The following is a 16,575-nucleotide window of genomic DNA, read 5'->3' on the forward strand; positions in this document are numbered from 1 at the left end:
CAGCTTGAACTCAGGACCTGGGTACTGCCATACTGCCCTTGAGCTTCTTTTGCTCAAGACCAGTGCTCTACCACTTCAGCCATAGCTACATTCTCAGCCTTTTTATTTCTGGTAGTTAATTGGAGATAAGAGTCTCATGGACTTTCCTGTCTGAGCTAGCTTTATTTATTTATTTTTGCTGGTCTTGAGGCTTGAACTCTGGGAATGGGTACTATCCCTGAGCTCCTTTTGCTCAGGGCTAGCATTCTTTTTTTTTTTTATGTGAAAATACTGTACAGAGGGGTTACAATTACATGGGCAGGATAATGCGTACATTTCTTATCAAGCATTGCAGCCTCCTCCTTTGTTTCCCCTTCCCAACCCCCCCCATCCTCCTCCCTCAGGGCTAGCACTCTACCACTTGAGCTACAGTGCCACTTCTGGAGATACTAGTCTTTCAGACTTTCCTGCCCGGGCTGGCTTTGAACCACAATCCCCAGATCTCAGCCTCCTGAGTAGCTAGGATTACAGGCGTGAGCCACTAGTGCCCAGCTGACAGTTTTTATTTCATCCCAAATCAGAGAAGAAATGGAAGTAGGAATAGGTAAAGTAGGTACTAATTCACCTTTCCTCGTTTCATAAAATACTCTAGGTGTAGGGTTTTAGCTGGATAACTGAAATAGGATGCTCTGGAGAGCTGACCATCAGTTCTGCAGTTACCTAACACACATAGGGCATTTTACTTACTCAGACCTGAATCACAACTCTGGTCATCAGAACTCAGCTATATTCTTATAAATTACAAAACTAGATTCCCATCTTCCAGTCTTCCTCTCCTCAGTGGCGTAATGCCAAAATCTGTGGAAAACTACAAGACAGTTACATGTGTAATAAGACTGAAGAACGGAGGGGCACCTTCCCATTACTGTTTCTAGAACTCCTCTGGCCTCAAGTAGGCACATTCTAGAATGTGAGATTAGATTTAAGTATTATAGAAGTTATCACTGAATCATATTTTGGGATTTGAAGGGTCTAAAAAGTTGAATTAAATAGAAACCATTAAGAAAAAAATCAAATTTCAGCCAAAAGATAAGTCACGACTTTCATTCATTTATATGAATCTTTATTAATAGAATTAAAAACAGCTACTAGAGATCATTTGTTTAATACATCATTTAATACTATAAAGTTGGAAATGTTACTTTTTTGCCTTGGGGATAAAATTAAGTGTTCTTTAAATAGCAAGAGTTACTACAACAATTATAACTCTCCCTAGCAGGGATCCAACAATGGAATCTTTGAGGAGTATCTAGTGAATCCTGTAAGAGATATAAAGGTGGAAGGTAGAATGGGAACGTGGAAAGAAAATAGGCTCCCAAGACTTGAATATTCAGTGTTAGCATCACCACATAGCTGTGTGAACTTGGATAAACTATGTTAACTTTTTAAGGCTCCATCCATTTTTTTATCTGTAAAGTGGAGATGCTACTTTCTACTTCATATAGCTGTAGAAACAAAGGGTATCACATATATGCATCTAACAGTGGCCTGCACAAAGAAAACATTTAGCAAGTGTTATCTTCATTGGCACTATAATCACTATATTCTGTAGCATCATCATAGTACAATTTTCTGGTGATTTAGATGCATAGGCAAAATAAATAAATAAAAGGAAAAAAATCACAAAGGTATTTGGACTGAGTGCTTACAAAGATACAGAGAGTATAAAGAAGGACACTCCAGTAGGTAACAATGCTTGATAGGAAATGTACTAATTACCTTACTCATGTAACTATAACTCCTCTGTACAGTATCTTTACAATAAAAAAATACAAAAATTAAAAAGAAATAAAGTAAAAAAAGGACACTCAAGGTCTTTCTTCAGAATGGCTCTTGTCGACTTTATATATGCTCTCTTTATACCCGAAACTAAAGCTTAAAAGGAAAGACTACAATTCCTGGAACACAATGTGTTTCCTTTTTCTATTCTTTTACAGTCCATTCTCCTGAGTAGGTAATTATTGTGTAAAACAACGCAGCAAACTCTGAATTAGTGAATGCTAAACTATTGCTCTTAGGGGAAATAAAGGGTCGGGATTTGGTGAGTCCTATGGTCATAACATTTTTATTAATCTATCAATATAATACATAACCTTGTTGTATGTGTTTGTTATTTAATGCATAATTGTTGATTCATTAGCATCAAACTCACAGCCAACAGCACTACAAGTCATGCCTAAAGGAAGTCTACCTGATATATGTATTTATTTCGTGTGGAACACCAGTCGCCTTGCACTTAGAACACTAAACAGTACGTAGCATGGTTCTTGGGGACATTTAAACAGAGAAATCATCCACAGAAAGGATAAATATGTGAATAACGTGACACTAAACATATCACAAAAAAAGACACTTGTTTATAGTTCAAGACCTCAAAAAAAGACACTTGTTTATAGTTCAAGACTTCAAACAATTAGCTAAAACTCATTTTTTTTGGCTGCTATGCATGTCATAAATAAGTGCAAAAGCCTCTCAAACACAGATTTGGGGTGAATTTGTAAATGTGTAACTAGCAAATTATAAGGATTAGCTGTACTTTTTATTGCCTAGAGAGCTTTCCTATTTCTACAGAGTTCACTTGGCCAAGTTTTATTTCCCTGCAGGACTCAGTATCTTTGGGAAACCTCTCTTGACCCCAGTCTGGGTTGGCTATATATGTAAGTATATCCTCACAATACCATTTGGCCTATTGTTTATTGCTTGTCAAGCTATTTACAGTTATTTACTTTCTCATCTTTCATTTGTCTGAAAAATTCTTTTTTTTTTTTTTTTTTTTTGTTGGTCGTGGGGCTTGAACTCTGGGCCTGAGTGCTGTCCCTCAGCTCTTAAGCTCAAGGCGAGCGCTCTACCACTTCAGCTATAGTGCCACTTCCGGTTTTCTGGTGGTTTATTGGAGATAGAGAGTTCATGGTCTTTCCTGCCCGGGCTGGCTTTGAACCGCGATCCTCAGATCTCAGCCTCCTGAGTAGCTAGGATTACAGGCGTGAGCCACCAGCGCCCGTTGTCTGAAAAATTCTTGAGGAGAGGAATAATGTTTTTAAATTTACTATGGTCTGAATGTTTGTGTCTTCCTAAAATGTATATGCTGAAACATAAGCCCCAATGTTATGGCATTATGAGGTAGAGTTTTCAAGAGGCCGTAAATTCAAATATCAGTACAGCCAAAAGAAATATAAATTTAGCTGGATGTAGTAATCATAGCTACTTATAAGGCTAAGGATGGGAGGATTATCATTTAAGGTAGCCTGGGCAAAAAGTTCCTGAGATCCTATCTCAACCAATATAAAGCTTGGTACAGTGAAGAGTGTCTATCATCCCAGTTACGTGGAAAGCCTAAATATTAGGAACAAGGCCCAGGCTGGCTGGGGCAAAAAGCAAAACCCTATCCAAAAATTAACAAAAGCGTGGGCTGGGAAGGTGGCTCAGTGGTAGAGCGCTTGCCTTGCATGCTTGAGGCCCTGGGTTCAATTCCTCAGCACCACATAAGCAGAAAAAAAAAGCCAGACGTGGCACTGTGGCTCAAGTGGTTGAGCGCTAGCCTTGAGCTGAAGAGCTGAGGGACAGCGCCCAGGCCCAGAGTTCAGGCCCGTGACTGGACCCCCCCCAAAAAAAAAAATTAACAAAAGCAAAAAGAGCTGGGATTGTGGTTCAAATGATACAGTACCGGTCTAGCAAGTGGCATACCTTGAGTTCAAACTTCAGCAACACATACCCAAAAGAAGAGGTAAGCCAGGCACTGTGGCTCATGCCTGTAATCCTAGCTACTCAGAAGGCTGATATCTGAGGATCACGGTTCAAAGCCAGCCTGGGCAGGAAAGTCTGTGAAACTCTTTCTTTTTGTTTAATTGTGAAAATCCTGTACAGAGGGGTTACAATTACATGGGCAACATAATGAGTACATTTCTTATCAAGCACTGTTGCCTCCTCCTTTGTTTCCCCTTTCTATCCCTTCCCATCTTTCTCCCCCCTCACATTCTCCCCCACCCCCAACCCCCTGGCCAAAGTTGTAAAGTTCATTTTTCGACATAACGCCTTGTACATCTCATTGCTGCAATGGGTTCTGTGAGACTCTTATTTCCAATAAACCACAGAAAACCGGAAGTGGCACTGTGGCTCAATTGGTAGAGTGCTCACCTTGAGCTGAGGAACTGAGGGACAGAGCCCAGGCCCAGAGTTCAAGCCTCACGACAGATCAAAAAAAAAAAGAGGCAGTCTTTCAGACATGATATAGGAGGACTCTATTGTCATGAATGGGAGATTTATAAAAGAGGTCCAAGAAAACTCTTTTTCCTTTTCTGCCATATGAGGATTTAGTAAGAAAGCACAATGTACAAAGCAGAGAATAAGCCTTTGTCAACTACCAGATCCGCTGACATCTTGATCTTGGAATCTAGCCTGCACAATTGTGAGCAATCCAATTTCTGTTGTTTATGTTACCTAGTATATATTAACAGCCTGATAGACTAAGACATAATCCAAAGCAGCTCAGCAAACATTTGTTGAATTAATGACCTTCAAAGAAAGGGAGATACTTCCTAAATGGTCAAGAGGGAATGGGTATAATATCAGAGACTTCATGCATAAAATAAGAAAGACAAATGAGGTTTTAACTACTAAAGATCTTTCAAAGCAAAATTTGATTTTAATTTTCTCAAACTGATGGCTTTTTTTTCCCTCCAGACTATATTAACTTCAGCCCACTTTGTGATAAGGACAAGTTTGCATTAAGTGATGTAATACATTTTCTTGTATTAAACCATCCTGAATTGCTTTGAAATTGCCACTAAAAGCATCTTGACAGTCACTTATAAATACAGAAACATAGTTAAATATTAATTTTACTTTTATAGCTATTTTAGTTCAGAACAAATACTTTTTACTTGAATAGAGTTGTGTAGCATTAATTTTAGAAAACCACTCAGAGTGCTGAGTTCCCTTTGGAAACCACATAGAGAGCTCTGCCTCACCACTGCCTATCTCTGGGCCCAGACCAGCAAGAATTCCTCTGTATTAGGTTATCTTCCTAAGTCACTCCTACAATCTCTGGAGGTATAGTAAAGCTAAAATGGAAAGAGATTCAATGCAACCATCCTATGTATATCCTTATATAGAGAGCCCTAGGACTCGGGCTGGGAAGGTGGCTCAGTGGTAGAGTGCTTGCCTTGCACACATGAGGCCCTGGGTTCAATTCCTCAGCACCACATAAGCAAAAAGAAAAAAGCCGGAAGTGGCGCTGTGGCTCAAGTGGTAGAGCGCTAGCCTTGAGCTGAAGAGCTGAGGGACAGCGCCCAGGCCCAGAGTTCAGGCCCCACTACCGGACCCCCCCCCAAAAAAAGCCCTAGGACTAAAGTAAACTTCTCTATGTATATGCTTCCTAAAGTACACCTTGTATTAAAAACAATGGCCAAACAGAGAACAAAATTATTCTTTGGTGTCTAGATTCCTAGTTATAGAACTCAGGAACCAAAACCATAGATGTGAAAATGTATGTGTCTTCAAGTACCCTTTCTTCTTTGGCTCTATGTTATTTTTTTTTTTTTAATTTTTTGTCAGTTGTGGGGCTTGAACTCTGGGCCTGGGCACTGTCCCTCAGCTCCTCAGCTCAAGGTGAGCACTCTACTACTTGAGCCACAGCGCCACTTCCAGTTTTCTGAGTGGTTTTTAGAGATAAGAGTGTCACGGACTTTCCTGCAGGGGCTGGCTTTGAACTACGATCCTCAGTTCTCAGCCTCCTGAGTAGCTAGGATTACAGGCATGAGCCACCGGAGCCCAGATCTATGTTATTTTTTTTTTAAAAAAGGGAAATAGTTGATTTTGCCTCTTCATATGGAACAATATTATCTTTGACAACTGGAAACCAGTAGATGGCTCCAGGAAAGATGTTAATTATCTTTCAGCACTTCAGTGTGATCTATTTTCCCCTGTTGCAATCGCTGGCCAAATTACTCATTTGCTGTGTGAATGTAAGAAAGGGTACAATTGATATTTTTTGCACAAAAGGAATGAATATCTGGTTTTCCCTAGTTGTTCAGAGTGTAAAGATAAATGGCAACTAGTAAATACTAGGTACTAAAATCTATCAGCTATTTCATGCATGATTAAAAAATAGAAATGCGTACAAAAGAAAATATCCTAAGGTATCATAAGCAATGTTCAAGGTTCTGTAGGCAGGGAAGCCCAAGAGCCTGCCACCAGCAGGTGAGAACCTTTCTGCTTTATCATATCAGAGGGCAACACATACATATGATAAGACAGAACAAATGTGCAGGCTTCAGTTTCTCTTCCTCTTTCTACCATCAAGAGGGCTCTACCTACAGGACCTCATTTGATGCTAATTATTTCCCAAAGGTTCCATCTCCAAATATGAATCTGGAACTAAATTCCCAAAACATGAACTGGAGAACACATTCAAACCACAGTATACATATTTATTGCATAATGATGTATAATCCTTAGTGTGTGTGTGTCTGCTAATGTGGGTGTGTGTGTACGCGCGTGTGCATGCATGCGTGCCTGCCTGCCTTTACTAGGACTTGAACTCAGGGCTTCAGCTTTTTCACTCAAGGCTGGTACTCTACCACTTGAACCACACCCTGTTTCTGGCTTTTTGCTGGTTAATTGGAGAGAAAAGAATCTCACAAATTTTTGTGCCTGGGCTGGCTTCAAACCATGATCCTCAGATCCCAGCCTCCTGAGCAACTAGGATTACAAGCATGAACCATGCATGCCCTGGTGACTTTGGTTTTATGTACTAAACTACCCTCCTCTAGACCACTATTAAAAAAATTGAGAACTGGGGCTATAGCTATAGCCAGGGCAACTATATCCCCTTTTATATGTAAGATGCTACATCAACACTCTTAGAATAATTTATTTTTTTCAGTAGATTCTTTCCTTTAAAGCAACGTCTACAGAGCTCAGGACAACTTAGGGACTGGAAAAGTTTATGCTCCTTGTTTTCTTGCCTGGTCAAGGTACTTAACTAACTCTTCCATTTGGTACTAAGCTATTCCAAAATGACTACTATATTCCTTGATAGTTTGAAGATTTGTTTTTAGCAGAGTGTATAGAATTACATCCCAAGACTGAATTTATAAGTTTGTACATTTTTTTTTTCTGTCAGTCACAGGGCTTGAACTGGGCGTTGTCCCTAAGCTCTTGCTCAAGGCTAGTACTCTACCACTTTGAGCCACAGCTCCAATTCTAGTTTTCTGGTGATTAACTGGAGATAAGAGTCTCACAGGGCCAGTGGCTGGTGTTTCACATCTGTAATCCAAGCTACTCAGGAGGCTGAGATCTGAGGATCATGGTTCAAAGTCAGCTGGAGCAGTAAGGTCTATGAGACTCTTACATCTAACTAACTACCAGAAAACTGGAAGTGAGTGAAAGAGCTCAGGGATAGCATCTAGGCCCTGACTTCAAGTCCTATGACCAACAAAACAATAACAACAAATTCTCATGGACTTTCTTGCCTGGGTTTGTTTGAACTAAGATGCTCAGATCTCACTCTCCTAAGTAGTTAGGGTTGCAGGAATAAGCCACTGGCACTCAGCAGTTTGTAACTTTTTTTTTTTTTTAACAAAATAAACTTCATTATCTAGTAATAATAGGGTATCTTTTTCTGGGGGTTGGAGAAACTGACTGAAGAATTTCCAACTTCTAACTTGATGAAAATATTGTTCATTTGCAGAAAGGTTTAGCATTTAAAGTATTTGATAAGTACATTTTGTGTCACTACTGAGGCTTGAACTCAGGGCTTTGAACTCTTGCCCAGCTTTTTGACTTCTAACTGGTAAACTCACAAGCCATGCCTTCATTTCAAACTTTTTGCTGATTAACTGGAGATGTGTCTCTGGGATCTGTCTGTCTGGGTTAGCTTCCAACTTTGATTCTCAGCTTCTTGAGTAGCTAGAATTATATAGGGTCTGTGATACATAGGAGCTCCCACTAGTAAGTACACTTTAAACCACTAGAAAACTGGAAGTGGTGCTGTGGTAGAGTGCTTGCCTTGAGCTGAAGAGCACAGGGACAGTGCCCAAGCCCCACGACTGACCACAAAAAAAAAAAAAAAAAAAAGTCAAACCACCTGAAGTGAATTCCCTATACTTATAACCAACCAATTGAAATTATTTATAGCTTCAACAGAAATAAAATAATATGTTTGCTACCTGCTTATTCATTTCTGTGATGTTGATCCAGACTCTGTTCAAGCCCAGCTCCCCAGATTCAATCTTCTCAAGTTGTTTCTGTTTGCCTAGGAGGTCTTCATTAAGTTTGGGAATTTCCTGGAATGAGCTTTTCTGATTAGATTCCACTAAAAGCAAAAATAAGAACAATTACAAATAGATGTAAATTTCCCTAATAGTCCCAAAATGAAAAAGTGAATATGGGCTAGGAAATAAGATGGCTTAACAAAAGTCAGTTCTACATTGATAACGATATAACCCACATTTACTACCTATGCTAGTCTTTTATTTATGTAAATATACATCTTCAACACTAAACCATCTTTTTCACTGAAACTAATTCACTACTGGCAATGAACCGTAAAAGTCAGGTGACTTAGGTTGTAGAGTGGCTTTAGAGGTAGAATCCTACCTTAACATGAACAAGGAGCTGAGTTTAATCTCTCCTTCTTTAAAAAGCATTTTCCTTTTTAATAGACATAAGATATTGATAATGGATGGTTCTCCAGGAAAGAAAACAAAAAACAAAAACATCCACATCATATTCTTTCCCAAGTCTTAGAGTACCTAACTAGTTATTATGTACTTTCTTTAAAACCAAAAACTGATTTAAAAGATCAATATAAACAATTTACTAAAACATAAGTTCCCAAGACTTGGTTTTGCTCAGCTTTGTATGGTCTGCTCTTATAATACATCTGGTACATTTTATATGCTCAACAAGTATTATCTGAATGAATCTGGCCTTCCGGTACCTCCCAATCATCTTTTTTTTTTTTTTAAATCACTTTACCTTCCTCTTCAATCTAACAAAGAAAACAAACAAGACCCAAACAAGCTCAGAAACTGAGGGTGGTTGAGCAAGCCTGTTATATAAAAATTTTAAAATAATAAAAGTTACTTTTATTCATTGTTTAAAAATACTTGCCAGTGGATTTCATTATAAATAATACTTCCCTAAGTGCTTTTAGTACAGCTTTTGATTTATACATGGTTTTTCATCCATCTCTGACAGCAAGAATATTTCACTCTCAGTCTAAACTAATGTAATATGTAACAAACGTCCTTATACATTTTCAGTTAGGCTGTAAAGAAAACTGCCGGAATGCGTGCCATACTAACGTGGTCAAACCTCCCAAGAGGTGGAGGTGGTAGGTTTCTCACTTTCCTGAAGTCTGTATGCATGAGGTAGAAGGTAGAAATAGAAAAGGAAAGAGGACAAACACATAAATAATCTGGGTTACAATTATTAACTAATAAATATAATACAACTGACAAGCTCTGAGAACACTCTGGATACTGAGAAGTTTATAAGCCAAGAGGGGACCATAATCATTATCTGATTTGGTCTTTTTAGGAGAGACAAGCCAAGTAGAGGCATTTTTATTATATAAATGGGAGGAAGTACAGCGAACAAACAATTTAGGATTACTAATTCATGTTCTTTCAACATGGAAACTAACTCACTTAAAATTTAATATGTTAACTCTCAAAAGAGTTTCCCTAGATCTTTTGATTTTTCTATCTTTAAAGTTGGCAAATGTAATTTCTACAGTCTTCAAATACAACATATATAATGACAATAGGAATTCTTCATATTTATATAGTGTCTTTAGTTTGCAATGAAATTATGTAAGTATTATTTATCCTCTACTGAGTGCCAGCTCTGTACCGGGCAGCAGTGTACCCAAAAGACTCTGAATCTCTTAGTCTAGAATGGAAGGTGTGGTCACAGTATTATACAGTGTGACTGATGCTTTAACATAGAAATGCCCAAAATGTTTGGTGGCAATAGTACACCTTCATGGTTTATGGATAAGAAAATAATGGATCAAAAGAAATATGATGATATCCCAATTTTATAGCTAGTAAGAAGAAGCCAGGATCCAGTCAAACCTTCTCCTCCTAGGACCAATATTCTTTCTAGTATACTCTAGATATCACAGATGCATCCTAATGCCTTTAGTCACACAAGGCTATTTGTAAATTCCGAATGAAATATCAAACTATGACTGTGCCTCTATGGTCAGTAAAGGAGATGTCTGATATATTAGTGCTTCTCTTCTCTTACATACACTTGTCCTTTAATGTTCTATAGTTGGTGGACTGAGGGCCTCTATGGTCAGTAAAGGAGATGTCTGATATATTAGTGCTTCTCTTCTCTTACATACACTTGTCCTTTAATGTTCTATAGTTGGTGGACTGAGGGCTGGTTGGGTACAGAAATTTCCTTAAAATAACTGTAAGGTCTTTGATTTGCAGAATACTTGATTCTGGAAAAATGATATTCAATTAAAAGTCTCAAAGCCAGGCCATACTTTTTTTTTTTTTGGAGGGGGCCATTACTAGGGTTTGAAGTCAGGACCTACCACTTGCTAGGAAGTTACTCTGCCACTTGACCCACTCTGCTAGCCCTTTTGGGGTTAGTTATTTTTTTGATAGCATCTTGCTTTATGTCTGAGCTGTACTGGTCTGTGATTTTCCTATTTGTGCTTCCCTGCATTGCTAGATAGCAGGATAATACCACTATGCCCAGCCATTAGTCAAAAGATGGAGTCTCTTGAACTTTTTTTTTTTTTGGGGGGGGGGCCTGGGCTAGCCTTGAATTGCAATCCTCACAACCTTCACCTCCCAAGTAGATAGAATTATATGTTTGAGCCACTGTGCCTGGCCCAGCCCATGCTTTTAATTCAAGGATCAAGTTATTCTTCACCACAAAGATAAATGCAAGCCTATCTGTTTTGCTTTCCAGTTCATTTGTATTTTTACAATCCTCCTTTCCTTTCCTCATTAAGTACTTTGAAAATTTATTGACATGAAGAACAAAGGACTTCGAATTTCTCAAAAAGATGTTAAAGCAAGTCAACAGGTGGTCTTATTTGAATCAGTGAATTTCAAAGAGTCACAAGTCTCATTGAAAAAATAGTAAAAATTAACTTGCTGAAATTTAAAGTAGGACTGAAATTGAAGGAAAGATCATTTAAACTTAACAAGATTGACAAAACTTTGGTTTTCAAAAACACTTGGGCAAAACCGACAACAATAACCCAGTTTATGAACTGACTGTTAATCTAATATCCTCCTTCAAGAAACCCTTCAGAGGGCTGGGAAGTTGGCTCAGTGGTAGAGCGCTTGCCTTGCATGCCTGAGGCCCTGGGTTTGATTCCTCAGCACCACATAAGCAAAAAGAAAAAAGCCAGGAGTGGTGCTGTGGCTCAAGTGGTAGAGCACTAGCCTTGAGCTGAAGAGCTGAGGGACAGCGCCCAGGCCCCGAGTTCAGGCCCCACGACTGGACCAAAAAAAAAAAAAGAAACCCTTCAGAGTAGCCGGGCGCTGGTGGCTCACGCCTGTAACCCAACCAACCAAGAAGCTGAGATCTGAGGATCATGGTTCAAAGCCAACCCGGGCAGGAAAGACTGTGAGACTCCTATCTCCAATAAACCACCAGAAAACCAGAAGTGGCACTGTAGCTCAAGTGGCAGAGCACTCGCCTTGAGCTGAAGAGCTGAGGGACAGCACCCAGGCCCAGAGTTCAATCCCAATGACTGTCCAAAAAAAAAAAGAAACCCTTCAGAAAGTCCAAGGATATTACTGATACTGACAAAGCAAAGCCAAAAGGAAAAACACTTTGATAACCCCAAATCTGCTTTACTTAGCTGGCTGACCAATATAGTCATGTCCTGGAGGATGATGCTCAGTGATTGAAAGTTGGTTTCTTTGTCTAGGGTATAATTCCTGTTATCTGAATACACTCATTCTAGACTGGTATTAATAAGTGCTCAAAAAATATTATTGACGGGCTATTAGGTTTGCTATATATGCTACATTTTCCAAACCAGGAAATTCCCTGACAACTAGCCAAGGTATAAATTATCTGGTATCCCAGCTGGGGGTTGGTGGCTCATGCCTATAATCCTAGCTACTCAGGCGGCTGAGATCTGAGGATCATGGATCAAAGCCAGCCTGGGCAGTAAAGTCCCCAAGAGATTTTTATCTCCAATTAACCACTCCATAATCAGAAGTAGTGCTGTGGCTCAAGTGGTAGAGTGCTAGCCTTGAGAAAAAGAGCTCAGGGACAGCATCCAGGCCCTGAGTTCAAGCCTCACAACCAACCAAAACCCTCCAAAAACCAAATAAATTATCTGGTATTCCACAAACATTGGCACAGAACAGCTGGAGAAAGGAACCCATAAATGGGAAAACTAAGCCATTTTTTGAAATGTATAAATATATAATTGCTATATGTGATCACATCAAGCTGTAACATAGGCCTAGGAAGACCAACTAATTATGGAAAGTTGATGGTACAGACAGGTATGTTCAGTGGTTATTTATAGGTAAACATTGTTTTGGGACCCTTTTTCCAATTACCATTACTACTTACATAAAAAGAAAACTATGGCCTTTCAAACACCCTACTATACTGCAAGGATAAATATCAAGCAGAAAAAAAGAAATCGTAGTATAGAAATCTCATTCTTCCTTGCACTGTTCTCTGAAGAAACATGCAGGCCAGGATGATTCTGGAAGAACTATGGGTTATCAATCCAATTTTCTGAATTGAAAAACCCAAAGAAAACCAAAGTGAATATTTCAACTTTCTTTTTTTCAAGCACCAGAAAAATACTATCAACATAATGAGGATAAGCTGTCCCTAGATAAGGTTTAAGACCTGAATAATGTAGGCAGCCAAGAGAAGAGTGGATGAAGGAAAGGTAGAATGTTGTGATTTTCTAAGCTTCACATGGAAAATAAGAACTCTAATTCTAGTTCTGGAGCCAGAATTCCTTATGACCTTGAGAAAGCCTACGGTTAGTTTTCTGGTATACTAATACTATTAAGATTAGGATAGCTGTAATAAAGTTGAGCTTAGAAAATAACTCTTGAAACCTAGAGACAAAAAAATGTCATTGTTGGGGCTGGGAAGGCAGCTCAGTGGCAGAGGGCCTGCTTTGCATGCATGAGGCCTTGGGTTTGATTACTCAGCACCACATAAACAGAAAAAAAAAAGCGGGAAGTGGTGCTGTGGCTCAAGTGGTAGAGCACTAGCCTTGAGCTGAAGAGCTGAAGGAGAGCGCCCAGGCCCAGAGTTCAGTCCCCACGACCACTACCACCAACAAGAAAAGTCATTGCTGCTAATAAAAGAAAATAAAATTAGTTACATCTGATTGGAATGCTATAAAATGTACCTTTTCATCCAAAAATAGTCAGGATGAATAATACTATTGTGACACACAATATTTTGTAACTTGAAAAGTCCCTTAAGGGCTGGGAAGGTGGCTCAGTGGTAGAGTGCTTTGCCTTGAATGCACGAAGCCCTGGGTTCGATTCCTCAGCACCACAAAAGCAGAAAAAGCTGGAAGTGGTGCTGTGGCTCAAGTAGTAGGGCAGTAGCCTTGAGCTGAATAGATAAGGGTCAGCGCCCACGCCCAGAGTTCAGGCCCCACAACTGACAGAAAAAAAAAGAAAGGTCCCTTAAACATTAAACTTCATTCATGAGACAAAGTATTTGTCAGCTATACAATGTTTAAGATAGGCACAGTTATGATAATTACAAACCCTTCATGAATATGTAGTTTGCCTTGGGAATCACAAAAGTTTTCTAAAATTGAAAATGATAACATCAATAGAATTGAAAAGTTTTCCCACTGAAATAGATATGACAAATAAGCAAAGCTAAAGATAGGAAAGAAATCTATTATTTCTTGCTCTATACTTAAAACACTTGATAAATGGGCAAGCAAGCAAACAGAGAAACTCTAGCTCCTCTGGAACTTTCACCAAGCTTCAGATTACTGATATCAAAACAAGTTCTGAGAACTTGGAGCAATATATACAGGCTTCCTTGGGCACTGGAAATACTGATGCAGTATAGTAGTGGTTGTAAATATGAACAGTAGGGCAGCAAAAGGTGAAGTAATCAGATAGAAGTCTCCTCACTGCCACGCTAAATCTCTGAAGTTTCATAATCTTTCTGCTATTCTGTTTTTGTTGTTGCAGAATTTGGGATCGAACTTAGTGCCTGTGCTTGTTAGGCAGGCACTTTACTTTGTACTTTATTTTTGAGATGGGGGTCTGTGTTTATGACAAGGATAGCCTGGACTATAACCCTCTGACTTATGTTTCCCATATAGCTGAAATGACAAGTGCATGCCATCAAACTCAACTCTTTTTGGTTGAGATGTCTTGTACGTTTTGCCTGAGCGGGCCTTGAACCTTGATCCTCCCAATCTCTACTTCCCAAGTAGCTAGAATTAAATGTATGAGCTCCCATACCAGCCTTAACCTTTCTCTCTCTCTCTCTTTTTTTTGTTTTCTGGTCGTGGGGCCTGAACTCTGGGCCTAGGTGCTGTCCCTCAGCTCTTCCTCAAGGTGAGCGCTCTATCGCTTGAGCCACAGTGCCACTTCTGGTTTTCTAGTAATTTATTGGAGATAATAGTCTCACAGACTTTTCCTGCTCGGGCTGGCTTTGAACCATGATCCTCAGATCTCAGCCTCCTGAGTAGCTAGGATTACAAGCGTGAGCCACCAGCGCCCGGCTTATAGGTTTTATTTATTTAAATTTTGTTGTATCGTAAAGATACTGTACAGAGGGGTTACATTTACACGAGTAAGGTACATTTTTTGTTGAACATTGTTACCCACTTCATTGTTGTTCTCTCATTATCCTTTCCTTCTCCCAACTCCTCCACATGAAGTTGTAAAGTTCATTTCCAACATAGTGTCCTGTGAGTGTCATTGTTGTAGTGGGTCATTTTTTGTACTCTTTCAGTATTTTGTTATTTCCCTTCCCTTCTTCCAATCAGATAAATGCATATACAAGATGGAGGGTATCAGAATTGAAGACAGAGATTGCCAGGGAAAAACCAATGGAAAAAGAAAAATGAAATAAAATAAGACAAAAGATGGGCTGGGAAGGTGGCTCAATGGTAGAGTGCTTCCCTTGCATGCCTGAGGCCCTGGGTTCGATTCCTCAGTATCACATAAGTAAGAAAAGCCAGAAGTGGCATTGTGGCTCAAGTGGTAGGGTACTAGCCTTGAGCTGAAGAGATGAGGGACAGCGCCCAGGCCCAGAGTTCAGACCCTACAACCGACAAAAAAAAAAAAAAAAAGATGAAAGAACTAGGGCTGAGAATGTGGCTTAGTGGTAGAGTGCTTGCCTAGCATGCATGAAGCCCTCAGTTCGATTCCTTAGTACCACAAAAAAGAAAAAGCTGGAAGTGGTGCTGTGGCTCAAATGGTAGAGCCCTAGCCTTGAGCACAGAGAGGCTCAAGGACAGTGCCCAGGCCTTGAGTTCAAGCTCCAGGACTGGCAAAAAAAAAAAAAAAAGACCTGTTGTTTCCATGTTTTGGAGTTCATTTCAATTAGCATCATTTTGTATGATCATATGTTCTTATCTCTTTCAGGACTAACCTAGGCTTATACTAATTATTACACATAAGGGAAACCAGAGAGGTTTTAAAATAAGTGTTAACACCATTCAAGCTATCACCTGAGACAGAATATAAAAAAGCGGAATGGAATGTACAATTGTTTCACCCAGTGGGCAAACTCCTAATTCTGCATAGGCCAATTTGTCCTAAAACCTGGAAAAGGTCCAAGATTATGCCCTGAAAGGGGTGACCACTTACTTGTTCTAAACTTTTCCTTGAGGGCATCCAGATCCTCCTTGAGAGCAATTTGCATCCATACCAAGCCAACACAGGCCACCACACAGGCCGCGAGGATGACAAAAGCACAGAGGGGATAACAGATCTTGCAGCAGCGTAAGTAGTCTCCTCTGTCAGAAGAACAAACTCAACCATGAGTGGGAAAGTGATTACCAAGATAGCTTTATTAGAAACAGTACATGTGTGCTGCCCTGAAATTATCTTCTCTAATGACTAGCCAGTGAATTTACCAGGGGAGATAAAACTTACATTTAAATAGCAGCAGGATGAAAATTACTAAATAAAAGTTACCCATAAAAAGTTCTTCTATTGGTTACAAGGGTTTCAAATTGTACAAGAACCAGGAAGTTCCTATGCGTGATGACAAGCTCCTGTAAGCTCTGTAGATCACTGCCATCATCATCATTTCATAAGGTGGTCTTTGGAGAGAAGCTCAGTTAGGAAAAGTACGAAAACCAAGCCAGATGTAATACTGCATTCTTATAATCTCAGCTACTCAGGAGACAAAGGCAACCTAGCCAGACGCTGTCTCAAAATAAAGTAAAAGAAAAAAAATGGGGGCTGGGAAGGTGGCTCAGTGGTAGAGCGCTTGCCTTGCATGCATGAGGCCCTGGGTTCGATTCCTCAGCACCACATAAGCAAACAGAAAAAAGCTGGAAGTGACACCGTGGCTCAAGTG

General features: G+C 39.6%; 1 protein-coding gene across 1 annotated transcript in view; it reads right to left on the minus strand.

Moving 5' to 3' along the window:
- Efcab14 (EF-hand calcium binding domain 14) overlaps positions 1-16,575 on the minus strand; it is a 39,856-nt gene that overhangs the window by 20,610 nt on the left and 2,671 nt on the right. The window contains exons 2-3 of the mRNA XM_013016796.1: positions 15,858-16,006; positions 8,208-8,353 (exon numbers count right to left, since the gene is read on the minus strand). Of these exons, the coding sequence (XP_012872250.1) occupies positions 8,208-8,353; positions 15,858-16,006 (295 nt within the window). The remainder of the gene's footprint in view (positions 1-8,207; positions 8,354-15,857; positions 16,007-16,575) is intronic.

The sequence above is a fragment of the Dipodomys ordii genome, unplaced genomic scaffold (assembly GCF_000151885.1).
Source record: "Dipodomys ordii isolate 6190 unplaced genomic scaffold, Dord_2.0 Scaffold33, whole genome shotgun sequence".
Classification (NCBI taxonomy): domain Eukaryota; kingdom Metazoa; phylum Chordata; class Mammalia; order Rodentia; family Heteromyidae; genus Dipodomys; species Dipodomys ordii.